Genomic DNA, 23,960 nt, shown 5'->3' with positions numbered 1-23,960 from the left:
CTGACTGACTGGTTATTGTAGGGTACGCTGAAAGTTCTTTTTTGCAGGAAAAAAACTTATCTTTTTTATTATTGTGTTTTTTGCCTCTTGAAATAAAACTCTTAATAGGTTTTATTTAGAACAAGCTATCAATATATCGAGTTTATTTATATAACTCTTGCAAACTAATTATTACATATATTTTCCTGAAAAGAAAATATCTAAACCATCAAGCATCATATATCTAGCATATATAATTAATCAAAACAAGGAAATAGGAACAAGGAAATTGGATATATTGAGTAAACAGTGCAAAGGCTAAGTAAATTCTTTCAGTGTGAGATTGATATTTTATTTTAATTTATATTTTTTCAAAAGAATATTACATTATTGCTTGGACAATTGTTCACATTTATTTTAACCTGACAATGTATTTGCATTGTATCAAAAATTCTTTTCAATTTAAACATTTTGTATTAGATTATTGAGTAGATGAATAAGACGCAGCTATTTTAAAGATAAGTTCATATATATATATAGCTTTTGAGGCAAATATGTTTTAGTTTGATGTCAGGCATCTGGTGACAATAGGGCCATTTTAACATTTTCTGTACGCTATTAACTAAAATATTTAGGAGAATAATTATTTTGGATTAAATTTAAAAGATGTATTATGCATTATAAACTAATTTATATTTCACAAATAAAAACGTAATCAGCAGTAATAAAGATAATACATCTTTATGTATCTAATATGGTGTAGATGTCCCTCGAGTTTAAAAGAGCGCAGGAATTTTGGCATGAACAAGCCCAATTCGAAGCTCAGAAAAGTAAGTACATATGTAATACTCTAGCTATGATCCTAATCATCATTTTAGCTCATCTAGGTTGTTAAGCGTCAAAAGACGCCATGCAGTAGATGCATGTATGTAGGAGTGTGTTTGAAAGGTGAGTTAGGAATAGATTAGCTATATATGCACTTATAGTATACAATCATTATTATAAAAAAAATCAATAGTAACATTGAATTTCTTATCATACCTATATCCATGAAATAAAAATGTTGAAAAGGACAAAAATAACGCATAAGAAAGTTTTAAAAATGAGACCATTGTTCGATTTAAGGTCTCTTTTAAATAATTAATGAAATGCTTTTAAACTATAAGAATAGATCAATTAGAACGTTTGTAGACAATCAATTTAGGGGCCATGATGACGTTATATTGTGGGTAACTTGTACTTACAATAAATCCGATAAAAAACATGTTTACAAATTATAGTTTATTGGTCGTGACTGGGATGTAAACCCGTCCCGTGGATAGGGGTGAACGAAAAAATCTACAAAACATTGATCTCACATGAACATTAATAACTCGTATTTTGTTCTGTTTTTTTGTTTTTTGTTTTGTTTTGTTTTGGTTTTTTTTTTTTGATTAATTGTAATACATTTCTAGATTTTGAATTAATTCATCAACATGGAAAAGGCCCAAGCAATATTTTTATTTTGGACACATCTTCAAGTCTTGGGAAGGAGGGGTTCGATCAATTAAAAGAAGTATTTTGTACAATTATTGATGGTAAGTTCCTTTAAAATATACTTTTTCTAGTGTTTGTGAAAAAGTGTACATTGATATAGAAACACTCGAGAGAGATACATGACATAGGAATAACACAAATATAAATAACTTCATGAAGATGACCGATATAAATCAAAAATTGTTAGCTGGATGTTTTTTTATACAGCTCTTTCAAAGCGATTGAATATACTTTGCTCTTTAAAATTTCTTGTTTCTTTGGCTCTGAGAAAAATCATGGGAAAACGTTGATAATATGTAATTTAATTTTTTTAGAGTATGCAAACCATCCAGACTTTGACGAAAATGTAGCAGTTATAATATGTGGAAGAAACACTAAATTCCAGCGTTATTACTCAAACCAGTACTCCGACATGAAACATTGCCTAGGTAAAAGATACTGATCTGATACATATCATCAGTAAACATTTTAGGTCACTTGAGTAAACTCAGGTGACCTATTGCTATCCGTTTTCGTTCGTCGTCGTGCGACGTGTGTCGTGCGTCAACATTTGAACACTTACAGGTTCTTCTTTGAAACCACTGAACCAATTTCAACCAATTTCGGCATATAGCATCTGTGGGTGAAGGAAAACAAAAATTAGGAATTTCAAGGTCCCTGTCTCCCTGGGTCCTGGGGGGTGGGGCCAAAACCACTAAAATTAGTGCAATCATTGAAAATCTTCTTTACTCCTGGGCATCAAGCAGTCAAACTGTTGGTATGATTGTAATTAGCAGTGAGTCCTCTACCAAAATTATGAAATTCATGGCCCCAGGGTCAGGGGTTCTAGTGCTAGGGCGGGAATAAATAGATTGTATAGTGAAAATGAATTATTTCTTTGAAATTCTTCTTTTCTGCTCCTGGGCATCAAATAACCTAACCAAATACATAGTTAAGTTGAATATGGCTGCCTCTTTCAAAATTGTGAATCTCATGACCCGAGGGTTACGGGTTCTAGTGCTAGGGCGGGGCTATATAGATTATATAGTGAAAATGCACAAATTCTTTAAAATTCTTCCTCTCTGCTCATGGGCATTGAATACACTAACCAAGTGCATAGTTATGCTGAATAAGGCTGTCTCTTCCAAAATTGTAAATTTCATGACCACAGGGTCAGGGGTTCTAGTGCTCGGGAGGGGGGCTTTATAGATTAAATGGTGAAAATATATAAATTCTTAGAAATTCTTCTTCTCTTCTCAGTGGCTTTCAATAACCTAACCAAGTGCATAGTTATGTTATATAAGACTGCCTCTTTCAAAATTCATAGTGAATTTTATGGCCCAAGGGTCAGAGGTTCTAGTGCTAAGGCGGGGCTATAAAGAATTTATAGTGAAAATGAATTATTTCTTTGAAAATCTTTTTTTCTGCGCCTGGATATTAAACCAATGAACTATGTACATACTTATGAGGAAGAAGGATGCCTTTTTGAGATTTTTTGAATCTCAGGGCCCCTGGGTCAGGGCGTCTTGTGTTAGGGTGGGACTCTAATGTTTATATAATGAAAATGCATGAATTCTTTGAAATTCTTTTCCTTTGCTCCTGGGTATTATCATGCTACTGATCTAAGTACATAGTTATGATGAAGAAAGCTGTTTCTTAAAAACTGATTAAATTCAGGGCCCCTGGGTCAAAGGTATTTGGAGGGGGAGGGTAAATAGTCTGAAAATAAATTAATGCTTTGAAATTTGCACTTTGGTAATAATCAACAATTTATGATGAACTAAAATTCATGATAAAATTTCCAAACTTTTGAAATATGTTGCCCCAGGGTCAGTGGTTCCTGTGGGATGGGGTGCACAACTGGTTACAAAGTGGACATGCATTTTCTCTTTATTATTCTGATCTACCTGTGTATATTAAGTAACCAAAGTAAGCATGCTAAGTGTATAATTATGATAAGCAATGGTGCCTCGTTCAAAATTGTGAATTTCATGGCCTCTGGTTTAAAACACGAATCAAATTCAATTGTTGGAAAGTTGTTTCGGGTTACTCAGGTGACCTATAAGGCCCATGGGCCTCTTGTTTTAATGTGGACTCAATGTATCCCTTTAAATGACAGTTGTCTTTATTTTTATAACTGAATGAAAACCTTTAAAGTTTACAGCAAAAATTAAGTTGGTGATCCTGTTTAAGTTTAAAATAAAACATTCATAAGGTTAACGCATCATTCACCGACGTTTTATTTTTTTCAGATGACGTCGAATATGGTGGACCAAGCCCGCTAACCGCGGCATTTATTCTATCTACAGGATGCTTACTACATGTACATGGAAATGGTGATTTATTTCTATAGATTTTTTTATATTCATCTTTGTTTGTTAATTTTCTTGTTTTTTTATTAGCTCACCTCAGCCAAAGGCTCAAGTGAGCTTTTCTGATCACAATTTGTCCGTTGTCTGTCGTCGTCGTCGTTGTTGTCGTCGTCGTTGTAAACTTTTCACATTTTCGACTTCTTCTCAAGAACCGCTGGGCCAATTTCAACTAAACTAGCCACAAAGCATCCTTGGGAAGGGAATTCAAGTTTGTTTAAATGAACGGCCACGCCGTCATCCAAGGGGAGAAAATTGGGAATTAATGAAAAATTGGTAGTATGTTTTAAAAATCCTCTTCTCAAAGATGAAACTTATGGGGAAACATCCTCAGGTAGCGTAAATTCAAGTATGTTCAAATCATAACCCCCGGGGGTAGAGCGGGGCCACAATGGCCGACCAAAGTTTTACATGGGAATATATAGGAAAATTCTTTAAAAATCTTTTTCTTAAGTATAACAAAGCCATAATTGATCATATTTATTTGGAAGCATCCTCATGTTAAGTAGATTCAAGTTTGTTCAAATCATAACCCCCGGGGGTTGGGCGGAGCCAAAATGGCCGACCAAAGTTTTATATAAAAATATATAGGAAAATTCTTTAAAAACCTTCTTCTCAAGAATAACAAAGTCATAATTGATTATATTTATTTGGAATCATCCTCAGGTAGTGTAGATTCAAGTTTGTTCAAATCATGACCCCTGGGGGTAGCGCGGGGGCACAATTGCCGACCAAAGTTTTACATAAAGATATATAGGAAAATTCTTTAAAAATCTTCGTCTCAAGAATAACAAAGCCATAGTTGATCATATTTATATGGAAGCATCCTCGTGTGGTGTAGATTCAAGTTTGTTCAAATCATGACCCCCGAGGGTAGGGCGGGGCCACAATGGCCTACCAAAGTTTAACGTAGAAATATATAGGAAAATTCTTTAATAATCTTCTTCTCAAGAATAACAAAGCCATATTTGATCATATTTTTATGGAAGCATCCTCAGGTAGTGAAGATTCAAGTTTCTTCAAATCATGACCCCCGGTGGTAGGGCGGGGCCACAATGGCCAATCAAAGTTTTACATAGACATGTATAGGAAAATTCTTTAAAAATCATCTTATCAAGAATAGCAAAGCCATGATTGGTCATGGGACTACTTTTTGGATTTAAACTATTCAATAATACATCAATTTCTACTTTTTCCTAGCCACAGTGCTCAGATGAGCGATGTGGCCCATGGGCCTCTTGTTTATTATATATACATGTACTTATAAACAGACGCTATAGTCGAAGATATATATGCATGTATGCAAGACAGTTTATTTGATTTGTTTAGAAGATATTTACTTATTCTAATATACGAATATTTTAATTGTGAAAGTAATTCACTAATCAAAACTTTGCTACAACGTTCAATTCCATCGACAGGGTATACACGAAGGTTTGGGGAATTTCACGTTCGTCCGAGAATAATTCTCATTTCGGATGGAAAACCCACAGATTTTACGGCCATCAATAACATTGATATTGATGATTCCCCAGTATTTGAATCTGTAGAGGTATGAACACGAAAAAAAGTTCTTCGATATCATGATCGATTAATTTAAACAATTATTTTTTTTTTATTGGAATCTTAGTTATCATAAGAATGTCTCTATGTGAATGAATAATTTTCTAATGAGAAGTAAAGCAAAATGCAATGAATCAATCATCATAGATAATCATTTTAGAGGTGTCTTTTATTTACACGTTTATTAATTATATACTTCAATGGTAAGGACAAAAACCATTTGCTGCAGTTTACAAAAAATGTTGGAAATTTTCATCCTATCTTCTGCATACCTGTTGGACGAAACCCCGACCTGGTACTGTGCATTTAATTTTTGAAATTGATATTTTTTCTTCTTTCGATGAAAAGAGATTTTAATCTTACGCTGTCGGATTTTTAAATATCTATATTCAACAGATATTACTGGAATTTTTGAGTGCCCAGTCAAGGGGAGGAAAGCTTGTTTATCACCATGAGGCCAGACAGTTTGCAAAATATACGGCAAATATGGTAAATACAATATTCACGGAAACAAAAGAATATACCTTTTACCTTTACCTTGCAATACTTAAGGGAAGAACTAGGTACTTGTTATGCCTAAAATGGTTCCTCTCCAAATATCAATTAATAAACTATCACTTTCTTTCCCATTTCATATATCAAAATAGAGACTTAGCGCTTTCTGTTCCTGAAGAATTATTTCGAGAATCTACGTACAAGAAGTATTAGAATATAGGTTTTGATCTAATGCAATGTTCTTGAATTTTGCAAAAAAAAAAAAAAACACGCGTATTTGACTACCTTCAGCAAAGAATTAAGATATGAGCACAGCCCAATATTCCAAAATTAAAACATGTTTCTTTTTAATCTTCAGAAACAGATCTTTTTTAATGTAAATGTATCTTTTAGATCAGAGGTTGTGCTCTATATGAAATAATGAAAAAAATGGTTCACCTTTAGGTTATTTCAAACGAATTTACAGGATATGGGAAAAATTACGTATTTTTTGACGTCATAATGCATTGACTTGAGGGAAAATCACGTCATGTTTAATGTATACATTTTTTTAAAGAAATTCTCAGGGCCAGAAACGCTTTAAGTGGCTCTCACTCTTTATCTAAGAGATCTCATTATTAGATATCATTTATTTAGGCCTTAAGAATGTGAAATATTAAAGAACAATTTAACATATTTTTTTTCAAAGAGAACTGCCTCCATGTTATCGTTTACGATGAAAAATGATGGGTATGACCACGATATGATTCTTATGTTACTGGCATGTAAATTTCCTGATAAAGAGTTCTCAGAAAGTATGGAAAGCCGTAGGGTACCCCCACATTATTATTATATTTTCCTATATATCTATACCAAAAATAATTATCTCATCCAAACTTGCTTTTTACAACATTATTATTATTTTCCTACAACAATTATAATCTTGTCTGTTAAATGTGTACACATTATTTTTATTTTGTCCTACAATTATAATGATTCACTTCACAATAATAATCTTGCCAGTCAATGTGGACACATTATTATATTTTTTCGCCTCATGATTATAATCTTGTCAGTCGATGTTTTAAAACATTATTTTCATTTCACCTCAAAATTATAATAATTATTCTTACTTTTAACAATTATAATCTTGTTTGTCCGAGCGAACACATTATTTTTATTTCGCTTCAAATTTATAATAATTATATTCCACATCGATCATACAATTATAATCTGTCTCTCCAACAGTAATAATCGCGACCAAAAAAGTTGCAACATTATTATTATTTAGACGCTTGAAATCAAACGTTTGTGTGATTTTGATGTACTGAACAATTATAATCTTGTCAGATTTTCTTTGGGAAAGATTATTATTATTTGGACGCTTGAAAAAGTAAACGTTTGTCTGCCGAAGACAATCACGTGGTTTAAGACCATGTGCTTCCCTGAGTACGGCGCCAGTGAAAGGCAGGCGGTTTGCCGGTAAGTAAAGATGATTTTGTTATATTAATGTACAAGGAAGTGAATTCCATTCATTCGATAAAGGAAATGTCTCAGAAATCAGCTGTCAGTATGCTGTTATTAAACGACAGCTTCGGAAGAACTAGTTCGAATTATCTCTGTACTTTTGTATAGGAGATTGAGATTGCATCAATGCATGCCATTGCATTGTGAATTTATGTTCCAAATCTAGATAAAGTGGCGTTAAATTGAATGAAATAGTGTATATATTTACTAACAGATATTTGTAATAGTTTTTTAATAGCTTAATTGTACTTTACAGTTTTAACTTGAATTTTCTCTGAAGTAAGTTATTTACATTGAGATCTATTGTTATTTACATTGCGACTTGTGTCAGTTGAGTTGCCCATATTAGACTGTCTGCTCTAAAGTTGCAAAGTTAAGAGTTGATCCTTATGTCGTGGGTTCCCACTGTGGGACATGGAGACCAGTCCTTCATATGTAATTTACTATATACGGCTAATTGTAATCGGCGCGTCTGCGCGTCGGCGCGCCAGCGCGTCCATCTCATCCCAATATCACACAAGCATTTTCTCCCTGCATTAAAACACTCAAATGACAGCGATTTTATTTATTATTTAAGCATTATCGGCTATATTCAAGTCGACACCCCGAGCCCGATTGTATTTTTTTGGTTAGGTGGATCCAGAAAATTTTCTTTAGGAGGTGGTGGCTCAGATCGGAAGGGGAAAAGGATATGAGAAATAGCTTTAGTAATTTTACTATGTTAATTTAAAAAAATAGAATTTTCCAGGGATCCGGATCCCCTTTGATCCATGTATGTCTAACCACGATTTGTGCAAGTGTAATCTGAAAATTACTGCATTTTTTCAGTTGACCTATTCGCTCTTTTCTCTCTCTCTCTACATACATATTATATATTAATAGTTATATCTCCAAACTTTAACTATAGCATAAAAAAAAAACATTGAGTGCTTTTGTTTTTATAAATCAACTTTTTGCATAACACATAGGCATTGGAATCGGGGGGTGGGGGTGGGGGGGGGGGGGGGGGGGCTTATAAAGATGGACATCATATGTATTCAACATTGGGGTGTAGGTTCATTTAGTCCCCACTCCCCTAACTCTCATCAGGCAAGGCAGTGTAGTCCTAGAAGAAGGGTAAGTGATAGTGTAAGTGGTAATGTTTGAAAGAAAAAAATTGGTACTAAAAGAAGTCCCCCCCCCCCCTCACGAAATAGGATATTCTTGTTTGGACAATAGACACATTTTACGTTTTTTTTTTTTTTTTTTTTTTTGGGGGGGGGGGGGGGGGGGGGGGGGGGCGGGGGGGTTGCTTGCTAAGATCTTTCAGGTTCGAAATTTATTTTTTTTTCTTTCACTTACCCCCCCCCCCCCTCTTTCAATTTGCTTCCGATGCCAATGTAACAAATTAAAATTACCAGTATTACATTATGACCCTATACTCTAGAGTTTAACCTTAAAAGACTTGATTTTCATGGCAATAAGCTACCATACATTGGTATAAGTGTTTGAACAAGATGCCTTGTTACTTTTAAAAATAATACTACTAAAGATTGACTTGTCTTTATTAGAGGATGGGGAGCAACTTTAGTTACAGAAATGGTTTTGCTATTAATAGCCCTTTTAAACACACTTTAGATCAGAAAATACTTTAAAATTTATTGAAAATAATAGAACAAAGGAAAAGTCTTACTTTTTTGGCATATTATTCTAAGGTTATGGTGATCAAAACAACCTTACCTTTTTGACTCTGCAGAATCTTTTTTCATTTACGCAAGTGAGTTAAGGCTAAAATTGGATATTTCTATGCAAATGAGCTAATAAAAATTCATAAATCGTATATTTTGTGTACAGAGAAAGTTCAAATAGATTTTCTTATACATACTTAGTACCCACAGTTTATTAATGCAAGTGCACATTATGACGTCATATTATGACGTCATTGTTCTCTCCAATTCAAGTTAATGAATCACATCAACAAAATAACGTCGGCGCAAGGGCATATCCTATCTAATTTAAAATAAACCATGTATAATATTAAGGAGAATGTTCTTAAAATTAATAAAATTGCTGCACAAATCCTATGCACTTTCTCAATCGATAAAAATTTTAGGAAACGTACACTGGACTGTGAATTTTTCCCCTATTTAAACTTAAAACTGCACGAATAGTAACCAAACAATTGCAGTGCCGACATTTGTGCAGCAATATCTTAATTCCTTTGAATATCCTGCGTCTATTTAGGCCTTGTTTCTGTTAAACAAAGTAAGGTATGCCCTTGCGCCGAGGCGATTTTGTTGATGTTTCTTATAAACTTGTGTAGTAGAGGTCGATGACGTCATAATATGACGTCATAATGTGTACTGGTAATCGCTTATCGTGGGTACCAAGAATGTATTAGAAAACAAGACTTAACATGTTCTGTGCGGAAGGTAGAGCAATTATGGAATTTAATTAGATATTTTGCATATAAACCTCCATATGTAGCCTTAACTCACTTGCGTAATTCTTTCATCTTTCTTATGAAGCATAAATGAACATAATTTGAAAAAGTTGTGAAAAAAGTATCAAACATTAAATTTATTGAAAATCGTCAAAATCAACTCCTATCGGTACTTTCAGTACTTTGATTAGTATAGAATATCGAGCCCGATGCTGACAAATATTGCATAAGCGATAAATTTTATATACAAAATCTGTTGCGCGAGCGCGCCGACGCGCCGATTACAATTAGCCCTATATACAATGCACAATATTGATGGAGCTGAAAAGATTTGTCTGTACTCTGCACCCGGTAACAGAAAAAGTGTGCGATGATAGGTACACGTAACAGCAGGTGCATGACATATATACCATGTGATCAGAGGTAGCATGGCAATCCGAGGCTAGCACTTCCAGGACTACTACATTCAGATGAAACGGTATAAACCGAGGTCCTGTGTCACAGTATGTGCTGGCACAAATAAGGTCCCTCACTGCTCAATGGCTATATTTGCTGAGTATTGAATAAATTTAAAGCTCTCCACCAGCAAATGATGGCATCTCCATATGAATGAAAAAATTCTTGAGAGGGACATTAAACAACATAAAAACAAACAAAAAACTTTAAGTTAAAAGTCTGACTATTGATAAATTGTTTTGATTGGCTGATTTTATCTATGATTGATGAAAACAATTTTTATGAAATAACTGTTATGTTGCAGATTATGCAAGTTGAAGAAAGGAGCTGCTGTGGGATGGTAAAAAAAGTTCCAGGTAAAAGACAGACTTTTCCATTTATTTTAAAGGGGTATGAACATGCACATTTACTGTAAAATCATAAATTTTCATGGGGGGTTAATTTTTGTTGTTTTGGAGGTGTGGAGAGACCCACAAATTCATGTCCTCCACGAAATGTAAAGTGTTACATATAAAACTACTCAACAATTCTTCAGCCACAAAATCAAATTCCCAGGAACCAAATTTTTTCCTCAAACCATGAAAGTTTGAACCCACGAAAATATGTGATTTTACAGTAAGTTTGTTCACCTCTGGGTCAAACTAATAAAGTTAAATGTTAGATCTGCTCGCATACTTGCTACTCTAACATCTAATAATATCCCATCGAGGGTCACATCTAAGGTCAAATTCGGAACAACTGTAGACTTATTCCTTTCAACAAATATTCAATGATTTTGCAGGCGACAGTTTGATTGGATGATAGAATCTGACCTCTGACTTGACCCTCTGTGAGATGTTACGAGATGTTAGTGTAGCAAGTATGCGAGCGGATCTAACGCCTCTGGGTGTTCTTCAAATTCACAGCTTTTAAGAGTAAGATTATAATAGATTCTAAATTTGAGAATTTCTACATTTTTTACTCAATCATCTATCACCATGAGAAATACAAATTATGCTCTAGTTTTTAAAGAATTATTTGCTCATTTAATTTCAGGAGCAACAAAGAGTCTTGATTTTTAAAGGGGTGCAGATTTTAAAGAAAGAAAACTGTGTTGTAAAGAAAGAAGAAGATTTTCCATCAAATAATGGTGGATGACAAAGGTACAGAGGACAGTAATGGTTAGAAAGAATTAATTATTTAGCACAGGGGCAGATTTTTTGTTGCAGTTTGTAAATGCTATTCAATATGTTTAGCATATAATTTTTTATTAAAATATCATGATGAATGTTCATGCAACTAAATAGCTCTTATCAATGTTTATAGTTTTTGCATATTAAGATTAATCAAAGTCTCTTGAATAGTTTCTTTAAAACTAAGCTTTACTCACTAATTTAAAGAAAGGTCAAGGTCAAAAGAAAGGTCAAGTAAAATAATGATTATGAAGTTGAATAGATCCCATCAATATGTATCTGCACATATATAAGGTTTGATAAAAATATCTGAAACAACTCTTGAAACCGAACTTAACATAATTTAACAAAAATTAAGGTCAAGGTCAGAAATAAGAAACTCATTTAATAAAATATATGTATCAGCATATGAAGTTCAAAGTGTGATGGAAGGACAGTAGGACATGTTATTAAGATTAAGTAAACCTCATTACAAATGTTTATGCTAAGGTGAAAAAAGGAACATTTTTTTAAATTCTGTGGAACACTAGAACCAAGTAACCTAGGTGAGCATTGTGGTCCATGGGCCTCTTGTTATGTGTTATTTAATTCATCATGAATCAGGTGGTATAATGATATTTTTATATTTCAGTTCTTCCTATGAATGATGTCATAACCCACTTTGAAAAAAAAAATTGTTGGAGAGAAAAGGATCTGAAGAGGCAGAAAGAATTGTTTATATTGAGATGGATTTATAGACTGTTAGACCTTTTGCTATCATTTAATTCTGTACTATTAGTTCCACAACACTGAGCCTATAAGCTTTTGACTTGATGGTTTATCTAATTTGAGAGAGCATAGTCCAGTTATTAGACATTTCAAGATTAACAATGCAGAGTATGTACAAATGTAATGGCAGGTAAAAATCCCACACAAACAGGACACTGATAAGACTGGAATTTAGAGATATTTCATTTCTCTCTTGTGTGAATTAAAAAAAATTAATGCCAGAAACAATATAATAAATTAATAACTTAGTCTTGTTTTGTGCTTATACTTTTATGCCCCCATAAATGAAGTTTTGAGGGTATATAGTTTTTGTCATGTCCATCTATCTGTCTGTTTATCTGCAAAAGCTTTAACCTTGCCCATACCTTTTGATTTTATTAGTGGAGCTATGACTTTCATATTTCACATATGTATTCTTTGTATTTAGACCTTTCATTCGATACCACCAACCTTGACCTTTTGACCTTGAAGATTTACATACTAATGAAAAAAATAGCAAAGATTAAACTTTTCTTAAATGCAAATTTAATTAATTGGTACCAAAAGTAGGGTATTCTCACTGGAAAACAATTGTGAATTTGAAAGTAGTCCAATGTTAAAGTACTTTCAATAAGTACAAATATCTCCAAGGTCAAGGTAATTGATATCCAATGAAAGGTCTTTCCACATAGGATACTTATGTAGAGTATGGAAGCCCTAGCCCTAACCATTCAGAAGTTATAGCCAAGGTTGAAAATTTTTAAAAGTAGGTCAAACTCCAAGGTCAAAGTTCTTGTTATCAAATGAAAGGTCATGTCACAAGGATTAAATGTGTGAAGTATGGAAGCACCACTGCACCAGCCCTAACCCTTTAAAAGTTATCGTCAAGGATTGCTTTCTTAAAGTAGGTCAAACTTAAAGGTTAATGTCAAAGGGTCAAAATGCTTGGTATCCAAAGAAGGGTCTTCTCACAAGGATTACATATATGAAGTATGAAAGCCTTGTCCTTTACCGTTCAGAAGTTATAGCCAAGGTTATGTTTTTTTCACAGATACGGTAATATACAAGGTCAAAGGGTCAAGTTTGTTGGTATCCAATGAAAGGTTTTTTGAAAAAAATACATATGTGAAGTATAAATGTCCTGGTATCTACTGTTAAAAAATATGGCCAAAGTATAAGTTAAAAATTTTCATGTAAAAGTGGGTCAAACTCCAAGGTCAAAAGGTCACATTTGGTGGTACCCAAAGAAAGGTCGGAATACACATGTGAAATATGAAAGTCATGGCTCTACCAAATCAAAGTTATGGGCAAGGTTAAAGTTTTTGTGGACAAACAGACAGATGGACACAACAAATACTATACACCCCAAAACTTCCTAAAAAAACTTTAACATTGGCAATAACTTTTGAATTGCAAGGGGTAGAGCTTTCACACTTCACACATGTAATCTTTAAGTGTATTGGATCTTTGACCTTTGAGAAGACCCCTGGTTTGATTATAGCAAAGGAAGAGAAAGTACTTAAGTGGGATTTGAAACTTTATAAACAATTAAATAGAATAATGATCGTTGATAAAGTCTCTTTATGTTCTTAAATTGTGTGCTGTACCAAGAGCTTTGACCTTTACCTTGGCGTTTGACCTACTTTAAAAAAAACAAACCTTGACAAAATATATTCTCGAGTACGAGCTATTGCTTTATACTTTAGTTTTTTATTCGTTGTGACAAGACCTATCATTTGATACCTAGACCTTTGACCTTGACCTCAGAGTTTGACTTACTTTTAAAAAAAATGTAACCAAAATTTTTAAACGGTTAGGGCTAGAGCTTCAATACTTCACATGTGGCAGAATCATTTATTGGATACCAATAACTTTGACCTTTTGACCTTGGAGATATTGATAAGGTTAAAGTTTTTTCACAAGTCCGGAAATCTCAGATTTCCGGACTTGTGAAAAAACTTTAACCTTATCAATAACTTATAAATGGTAATAGGGCTAAGGCTTCCAAGCCTTCCATACTTTACATATGTATTTTCTGTGGCAAGTCCTTTTATTGGATACCAAAACCTTGACCTTTTGACCTTGACATTCCAGGACTTATGAAAAAACATTAACCTTGGAAATAACTTTTGAAGAGTAAGGGCTAGGGCTTTTTTACTTCCCATATGTATTTTTTGTAGCAAGACCTTTCATTCAATACCAATAACTTTGAGCTTATGACCTTGATCTTGAAGATTTCTGTACTTATGAAAAAACTTTTGCCTGACCATAAATTGGGAACAGATGGTGATAGGGTTTTCATGTTTCACAATTGTATTTCCAGTTAGGAGACCCTACTTTGGGTATCAATATATTAAATTTGCATTTAAGAGAAGCTCAATCTTCACTATGTTGCCATACTGGGGCATCAGTGTTTCACAAACATATCTTGTTTGGAAATCTACTTGCATGCAAGTTTTTTTTTCAATACTAGATTTGAGTGCAAATTCCCTCTCAAGGTCAAGTACATGTATGTGAAGGTACTGCGTAACTCATTAAAAGGCATATGTATACAGATTACAGATTATCAGACATAAATATGAAGCCCACTTTTTTAAGTACACATACAGTATATAGGCCATATAGTAGCTCCCATATTTTGAACATGTATTTCCAATGTTGGTGAACAATATTTGGGTCTACAAGTATCACATGTATATGACAGAGCTCCAACTTTTCCAACATGCCTTCCATTATATGTTTGTCATTCAAGTCCAAAAGAACACCAGAAAAAAATCACAATTTAATATCCATTCAATAACACATCATTACCAGACAACTTTAAATAAAATAAATGTGCAAATTACTTTCAGGAAAATTTTTTTAAAAATCTAATTGCAAAATATTCAAATAGAAAATGCCTCAATATTTTGGTAAATATATATAATATACAGAGTTAACAAGAGGCTCAGGGAACAACTGGTTCACCTATGCACTGTGGCTAAGAAAAAAGCAAAAATCAGTATAGTATTGAAAAACTTAAATGCATAAATGGTCCTGACATACCCCTAAAAGGGAGGGGTATGATTTGACAAAATTGAACCTACACTAAATAAGGAAGCTTATATATTTTTGACTGTGGCCTTTTTTCCTAAAAGTTTGAACTCTCAGTGTGGCCCCACTCTACATCCAGGGGGTCATGATTTGTACAATGTACAAACTTGAATCTAACCTATCTGACAATGATTCCACAGGAGTATTCACCTTTCTTGGCCCACTGGTTAAATACAGAATCAAATGTAAATACTTCAATAATGAAAATGTGTCAAAAATGCATCACTTCAAATGAAGAGTTAAATAATGTTAAAAAGACAAAGTTCATGGAACAGGAACAACACATGCAATCTTTCATCAAGAATTCTCTGAAATTTGACAAGACTCTTTTTTTCTCTTCCAAGTTATTCACATTGCAACTTTTTGTCCAGACCGGCACACTCTTCCAAGGAGATTTCTCTGATATTTATCATGGCTGTGTTTTCCTTATCATCCAACTGCCAGATTTTTGTCCATAGGTCTGAAACTTATGATGTGCTCAAAGTCTGTCAGGGTGAAGTTCAAACTCCAACATCAAATTTATGGTTCCTGAACCCTGAAAATAACATTAAAACACAAGAGTCTTTATAATTATCATTTGACACACATAATCATGGGAAAACTTGGTAGGGTGGAGAAGTTTTAATTTTCATGATAATTATGACAAGTGGAGGGCTCCCAATGTGACAGCAAACTGGGTTTTTCTTGTGTGAACTGACTTGGCATAAAATTCTTACATGAATAAAAAATGTACATTTGCAAGAGTTGTTTCCCTTTATCAAAAATAAAACCTCCCTATTTTCTCACAATATCCTTTGTAACTTGCATGAATTTAAAAAAAATATTTAAACTTCTTTTGACAATTTCATAACGGCAAAGTATGGGGAGAAAAAAAAACCTTGCAAAATGAACAAACACTAGGATATTTTGCACAGAAATGATGAAGGTCAAATAAAGACCCATGGGTCACATTGCTCACCTTAGCTCTTTGGTTTTCAGTATTGAAAAAGTAATAATTCCTACTGGGCCCAAACTAATCCTAAGGGGAGGGGAAGCGGGCATGATTTGAACAAGCTTAAAGCTGAACACTACTCGTAAATAGGCACTGTCAGACGGGTATATAAACCGTTCGCTTTTGTTACACCCGATTTCACACTCGAAACTCGTGGCCGACATGTAGTATTCCTATCGTGATATTAGATTTTTTGCGTTTATTTCTTGTTTTTATGTGCAGTTTTTGTTTGTAAATAATGTATTGACCTGTAATTTCCATGATACTTTTGTCCTGTTTTGGAAAAAATACCATCGATATTGAGTAGCACGCTTGAACGTCTAACTCGTCGGATCTCTATAGTGAAATACATTGAACTGACTAGCGATCTGCTCCTTATATACGAGTTGCAGGGAGAGCGTTGAAGAACAAGAAATATGGCGGACTATGCCTATTTACGAGTAGTGTTCAGCTTTAAATCTACACCAACTGATGATGCTTTCTATTTCCTTGACTAATCATGGCCTTCGAAGATTTCTAATGATCTTTCCTTTGTATTTTGGTGTAAAACTTTGATTTCCATTGTGGCCCCATCCTTAACCTGGGGATCATTATGTATGATAAACAGATGCCAGACACTTCTTAGTCGGAAAAGTTTACTTGAGCCTTATGCCCTTTTCACATGGAGAGTTTAATTCACAGTTAATTAATGAGAAGTAAAAAAATAATGCGAATTAAATTGTGTTCACACGACAGCTAAAGCAAAGTAAACTTATGCGAATCAAAATTTTATTTCTACATTAGGGAGATCAGCAATGATATTATGACGTCATTTATTATTCACATCATTTGTGCCGAGCAGATTCAATTGACATAAAAATCATAGTGTTTTTTATACAATTTAGTGATTAACATAATTTTCCTTTATTTTTCAACCAAACCTAGCACTGATATCTAAATCTAACTATTGACATGGGGCCTGTGACTTAATTCAGGCCTTACACATGCGTCAACATTTCATTTGAATAAGCTTTGTTTAGCGTTCACATGGAGCTAATGCGAAGTAATTTAATGCGCAGTTAATTAATTCAAATTAAACTTTTTTGCATTAAACTCTCCATGTGAATGCTGTTCAAATTTAATGTGCAGTAACTTAGGTTTAATTCGAATTAAACTCTCTGTGTGAACATGGCATTAGACTCAGGTAAGCTAAATTGCAAATAATTATTAATAAAGTAGATGACTTTTCTAAACATACCAATATATATTTCTGCAGAATGAATAAAAATATAAATCTCAATGTAAAACTTTCTGAGTACCCATTACATTTTCTTAACCCCCCCCTCCCCCTTCCCCCTGGATAAATCTGCCACTGTAATTTCTTAATTCTTTCTAACCACTTTTGTTCTTTTCACCGCGGTGTCATCTGCAATCTTTTTCTTTCTTTACAACACTGTTTTCTTTCTTTGAAACCTGCATGCCTCTAAAAATCATGACTCTTTGTTGCTCCTAAAATTAAATGTACATGTGCAAATAATTCTTTACAAACTACAACATATTTTCTATTTCTCATGGTAACTGAAGATTGAACAAAAAATGTAGAATTTCAATATTTTCTGAAATGTTTCATATTTAGAATTTGTCAATTGACTCTTTTAATGGCAGCTGTGGCTTAAAAAACAGAATATTGAAAATTGTTTTTTTTTTATCATTGAGCAGGAGAGCTAAAAACAAATCCAATACATGAGTGATTCCTGGTTATGTTTATATAGTGATTTATTGTGCAGTTTATTGAACACACCTAGTAAATAGTAAATTTTAACAATAACAATTATAAGATTGCTCTTGATAACAAACATAGGGTCGCCCATATGGAGCAGTGGTTAGAGCTTTTGCTCTTAGAGTTGCAGAGAAAGGAGTTGATCATTGTTTTGGGTTCAAATCCCACTGTGGGACGTGGAGACAGGTCTTTTGGATGAAACCATATAAATTGAGGTCCCATGTCACAGTAGGTGCCGGCACGAAAAAGATCCCTCACTGTTCAATAGCCCTGAGTGCCGAGTATTGGTCAAAACTTCAAGCTCTCCACTTATAAGTGGTGCGTCTCCATATGAGTGAAAAAGTCTCGACAGGGACATTAAAACCATGCATGGATCTAGAGGGGGGAGGGAGGACCCCCCGTGGAATTTGCAGTTATTTTAAAAATTTATATACTAAAGCAAGAAAAAAAGTTACCTTGGACTCCCCCTCGGAAAACGCAAAACTCCCTGGTAAATGCAAATTTTTGTTAAATTGGTATGAAAATTCAAAGGATTGAAGTCATCAACTACCCCCCCCCCCCCCCCCAACACAAAATAGGTTTTTGAAGTTTGGGCGAGTTTACATGGACCCCCCCCCCCCCCCCCGAGAATGTCTAGATCTCTGCCTGTGTTAAACAACAAACATACACAGGAGTTTGCTGTTATATTAAGAGAAAAGTTTTGGTCCAATAGTAGATAACTCCATAAAATCAGGAAATCAAGACAAATCAATATATGAAATCATCAATAGTCGTTTATCAGAGTTTCTAATAACAGTAAGAATCAACGTAAATGGCTTACTGCAGAGAAAATTCAAGCTAAACTGTAAAATACAAGCATATACTGTTCGTAAAGATATATCATTCAATTTAACGCCACTTTATCTAGATTTGGAACATAAATTCACAATGCAATGGCATGCATTGATGCAATCTCAATCTCCTATACAAAAGTACAGAGATAATTCGAACTAGTTCTTCCGAAGCTGTCGTTTAATAACAGCATACTGACAGCTGATTTCTGAGACATTTCCTTTATCGAATGAATGGAATTCACTTCCTTGTACATTAATATAACAAAATCATCTTTACTTACCGGCAAACCGCCTGCCTTTCACTGGCGCCGTACTCGGCACTGTTGATCAGGGAAGCACCTAGTCTCAAACCACGTGATTGTCTTCGGCAGACAAACGTTTACTTTTTCAAGCGTCCAAATAATAATAATCTTTCCCAAAGAAAATCTGACAAGATTATAATTGTTCAGTACATCAAAATCACACAAACGTTTGATTTCAAGCGTCTAAATAATAATAATGTTGCAACTTTTTTGGTCGCGATTATTATTGTTGGAGAGACAGATTATAATTGTATGATCGATGTGGAATATAATTATTATAAATTTGAAGCGAAATAAAAACAATGTGTTCGCTCGGACAAACAAGATTATAATTGTTAAAAGTAAGAATAATTATTATAATTTTGAGGTGAAATAAAAATAATGTTTTAAAACATCGACTGACAAGATTATAATCATGAGGCGAAAAAATATAATAATGTGTCCACAAGCAAGTTTGGATGAGATAATTATTTTTGGTATAGATATATAGGAAAATATAATAATAATGTGGGGGTACCCTACGGCTTTCCATACTTACGGCTTTCCATAGGCAAGATTATTATTGTGAAGTGAATCATTATAATTGTAGGACAAAATAAAAATAATGTGTACACATTTAACAGACAAGATTATAATTGTTGTAGGAAAATAATAATAAAATGTTGTAAAAAGCAAGTTTGGATGAGATAATTATTTTTGGTATAGATATATAGGAAAACATAATAATAATGTGGGGGTACCCTACGGCTTTCCATAAGAAAGAGATCAGGTAGAATGTTTTATAAATCCAACACCCTTATTTTTGCACATTTAATCGTGAAATTCGTTTTAAAAAAATTTGAGCAATTTATTGAGAACTTCGCTCAAGTATTCTTAAGGTTTTATAGATATTTTATAATTTTTAGGAGGATATATTTGAAATTTGCTCCAAGAAGACGTTATATAATTCGGAGGATTCTGTGAAGGCAGAAGTTGTCGATGAAATGGATGATGTATTTCAAGAGAGAGACCCACGAATGCCTCCTTTAGGGTCACGGGTCAAACGAGGACGAGACTGGAAGTGGAATTATCAGGATAGCAATGGTCCTGGTACAGTAATAGGACATATGAAGGAAGGTTGGAACACTTACATTACATTTTTTTAATACTTTTTGGTTAAAAAAAATAATAATAAAGTCGGAATATGTCCAATAGTCATGGTTGAAAAGTTGTCAATTTTTTTAATGCAATATCACATATATGTTAAAATGTGAATTGGATTTACATATACAAGAATTTTATGATTTTTTAAAATTCATTTTGATCTTTAATGCCATATTAATTTTCAATGGAAATAAAAGTCGCTCCACATTTGAATTTAAAAGTGTTGGCTTAAGTCACTCTATTAAGAGGAGACACTGTAGTTGCCTCAAATTTTCATGGCACTTGCCTGTATTCTTGGCCTTAAAGTGTATTTAAAAAAATTGTAAATTGCTGTGCAGATAAGCACGGACTTACATCTTTTTAATTTTCTTCTGTTTTAATATCTTTGATTATTTTCATATTTGTCTTTTTTTCTCTGAATTTATGGATTAAAAAAATTGATTCTTCAGGAAGTTGCAACAGACATTTAAATTGTTCAATAATTATTGACTGATAACTGGTCATTATATTCAAACTTCCTTTTGTATAAATTTGGAAAGTCATAAAAATCTCGGAAAAAAGTTTTTTTCGCATGAATGATTTTTCTCAACAGGTGGGTGGTTAAACGTAAAGTGGGATACTGGTGAGACATATGGCTACAGATATGGATCTACCCTAGAGGAAAGGGATAAATACGATGTTCAAGTCTGTAACGAACCTAGAATTTTAGAAAATGAGACTATGGCAACGGGGTGTCTGGTCAAAAGAGGTAAAATCCGTCCTACATGTTGATAATAACTCTGTAATGTTAAAACACAAATAGAAAAAAATTTACAAAATTTTATATGTGAATATTGATCTATGTATAGGTCCTGACTGGAAATGGGGAGATCAGGACGGCGGTACTGGAAGTATTGGATCCGTTTACAGAGTGAAACGAAATGGAACTGTCTTTGTACGTGATCAATAATGACGTTTGTTTTTGTTTACTTTTAAACTCTAGATAAAGAAATGTCTGTACATGGTTGATTGATTGATTGTATAATGTTTAGCTTCCCATTCGATAATTTATCACTCATATAGAGACCTCGCCGTATGGCGGTGAAGGGCTTCAAATTTTATATTATACTTGGCACACAGGGTCATTAAGCAGTGAGGATTCTTTATCGTGACAGTGCCTAAAGTGACACGTTATCTTCGTTTTTAAGGTCACATCCGAAAGACTCGAGACATTTGCTTGTAATGCACTTGGCAAAGGAACAGTTACTACCTATGTTAACGTCTTAAGTTTGACGCTACGCCGTAAACGAGAATCGAACCCGGGCCTCCTGATCACAAAGCGAACGCTCTGCCACTATCGTGACCGGTGTGTACATGATTGAATATTTTCATTAGACAGTTCCCTTGTAAATAATAAAAAGGTATAATTAAAAGAAATCAGTGTACTCAATTTTTAGCAACACAAACCTAAAAACTTTTTTTTCCTACAGGTGCGATGGCCAAACGGCCTAACGACAGAAAACAGGTTTGGACATAATGGAAAATATGATCTACAGATATGGTAATTATCGTTTTCAATGTCTGCGCTATTCTGATAATGCATGTGTACGTGATTTTCTAGTTTAAAGTCCTCTACATTATACTTTAGAGGTGCTGAGAAATATATATTTCTCTATGTGTTTCTATTTTGTAACAGATTTATAAATACTGATACTCTATACACTAAAAAAATAATTTGGAGATCCGAAAAAACTTATTTTCAAGTGTAATATTGATCGAGTTTATCCATTCCATTTCAACTTAGGGTCCCGCAGGAAATGTATGTTCAACGACAACAGTTTTGAGAGGGAGAGAGAGAGATCACTGTTGTTTTATTTGATAAAGTGGGACATGCAAAAAAGAAATAAACGATTAATGCTGCAGTCTGCAGTCTCTCTTAATTCACATTTCCCTCTACTCTTCCCAACTAATGAATTTCTTAAAATGCTTCTATTTATGCATGCAGCGATCCATTCTCAACGGAATCAATTGAGTATCTCCAAGATCAAATCAGGAAGGCAGCTCTTAATTGCCCAGTTAATGATCCATTTGTGGACCTTTCTGAAAGTTCGCCTTTTAAAGGTACACTACTCCGAGATCTTATTTGAAATACTTTTACAGAGTAACAGGAAATGACCCTTGAAGAAAACATTAATTTATTCATTTTTTCTGTGCAGTGAGTGAATCTGGGAATGATTTTGACCATGAGACTAGAAAAAGTTACGAAAAACCTACAGCTAGTATACCTGTCTTGAAAATTTCTAAGGGAAAGTATTTCAAAAACGACAAAGTTGAGGACGAATCGTCCGATATAGAGATTGATGGGTTATCAAATTCAACGGTTTTTACTGCGGTAGATCAGTGGTTGTGGAAAGATGAACAAGGCCATTGGAATCCATATCCAAGAAAAATGAACGATAAAATAAACAAATGTTACAAACGAAATCCTAATTCCACTGTCATTGTTTCAATGAAAGAAAACACGTATGTATTTAACTATGAAATATAATTCATTGAATAATAACGATATGGTTACGTAAAAATATATTGAAATAATTAAGATTGGTACATGAATATCTTATGGTGTTGTTGACTCATTGAGTATGTAGAAATATGTTCTGTTTTAGGTACAGAGTAGTAATGATCAAAGGTGTACAAATAAACTTGACGACAAGAGAAGTGTTCGATGTGAAAAGTGTGAAAAATACCAAATGATCTTGATAAAATGCATTTTCATAATCTGAACAGTTATTTCTATGCGCATTATTTTGATTTAAAAAACAATGTGTGTGTAGCAATACATTCATCGTTAGCATGGTAGGACCTATCTGAAGGAAAATATACAGAAATCCTAAAGAAATAAAGTAATTAACTGCCTTTCATTTATTTTTCCAAATTAGATAACTGTTATGTTTTGGATAAGTCAGATATGTTAATAAAGAATGTCATCATCTCGATGACATACAACTTAGAAATCTTATGACATCAAGCTTGACTTTCCCTCAGTATTGAATCTTTAATGAATTGATAACACTTTATTTGACAACTTTTCATCACATACTTTTATTGTGGGAAGCTGGAAAACAAGGGCTATTCGAGACACTGTATTAAAAATGAATGGTAAAGAATCAGTAAACTATGGTGAAATTAAACGCTTCGTTAAAACTGCTGTAAAACTTGTTTAGAATCCAAAAAAATATTATTGAAATATCTGAATTTAACAGCAACCAATGTCTGTTTTATACACTCATAAGCAGGTGGATATCAACCAAGCATTTTTTCTATGTGATGATAACTCTAAAAATGATCCATAAATGAATCCTAGCACGAAAAATGTTTCTTGTGCATGAAAACATTTGACGGGAACAAAAGAACCTATATAACCAAAGGTCAAAAAAATTATTCGATTAGCCAATGGTTTTTAATCTTCCTCAAGTTGTGCATGTCCAGGTTGAATTCTAAAATCCCTATGAGAGAAATACAACATGTGTGTAATTTCCCACACTCTACAAAATAACATTGATATCATAAAGCATTTTTCCTATAAAGATCAATGTCCTAACATTCATCGTTATTTCTTAATTTTTATTGAATATG

General features: G+C 33.5%; 1 protein-coding gene and 2 long non-coding RNA genes across 5 annotated transcripts; 2 read left to right on the top strand and 1 right to left on the bottom strand.

Annotated features, from left to right (window-relative positions):
* The first annotated feature begins 261 nt into the window (after positions 1-261).
* On the top strand, positions 262-23,273 carry LOC134247761 (uncharacterized). 3 transcript variants are annotated; one of them, XM_062730146.1, is made up of 15 exons: positions 262-316; positions 743-809; positions 1,434-1,556; positions 1,830-1,943; positions 3,747-3,830; positions 5,285-5,415; positions 5,635-5,721; positions 5,823-5,915; positions 20,108-20,318; positions 20,938-21,093; positions 21,194-21,279; positions 21,815-21,885; positions 22,330-22,445; positions 22,541-22,847; positions 22,991-23,273. In XM_062730146.1, exons 2-15 carry the CDS (start codon positions 743-745, stop codon positions 23,076-23,078), a joined length of 1,734 nt encoding a protein of 577 aa, XP_062586130.1. In that variant the 5' UTR covers positions 262-316; the 3' UTR covers positions 23,079-23,273. The 3 variants fall into 3 exon arrangements, with proteins under 3 accessions (XP_062586130.1, XP_062586129.1, XP_062586131.1); XM_062730145.1 differs by having other exon boundaries at positions 264-316; positions 699-809; XM_062730147.1 differs by lacking the exon at positions 262-316 and adding an exon at positions 360-589.
* Positions 7,243-12,494, top strand: LOC134247764 (uncharacterized). Its single transcript, XR_009987922.1, has 4 exons — positions 7,243-7,382; positions 10,610-10,661; positions 11,341-11,447; positions 12,109-12,494. It is a non-coding gene; the product is annotated as an uncharacterized LOC134247764 (long non-coding RNA).
* On the bottom strand, positions 14,995-19,240 carry LOC134247765 (uncharacterized). The gene is made up of 3 exons (XR_009987923.1): positions 19,182-19,240; positions 17,685-17,796; positions 14,995-15,852 (listed from the first exon to the last, which is right to left on the bottom strand). It is a non-coding gene; the product is annotated as an uncharacterized LOC134247765 (long non-coding RNA).
* Positions 23,274-23,960: the final 687 nt, after the last annotated feature.

The sequence above is a fragment of the Saccostrea cucullata genome, unplaced genomic scaffold (assembly GCF_032062105.1).
Source record: "Saccostrea cucullata isolate Sc308-1 unplaced genomic scaffold, CSIRO_AGI_Scuc_v1 ctg4416, whole genome shotgun sequence".
In the NCBI taxonomy this organism is placed as follows: Eukaryota; Metazoa; Mollusca; class Bivalvia; order Ostreida; family Ostreidae; genus Saccostrea; species Saccostrea cuccullata.
Note: the sequence above shows the minus strand (reverse complement) of the source record. Positions and strands in the feature narration are given on the sequence as shown.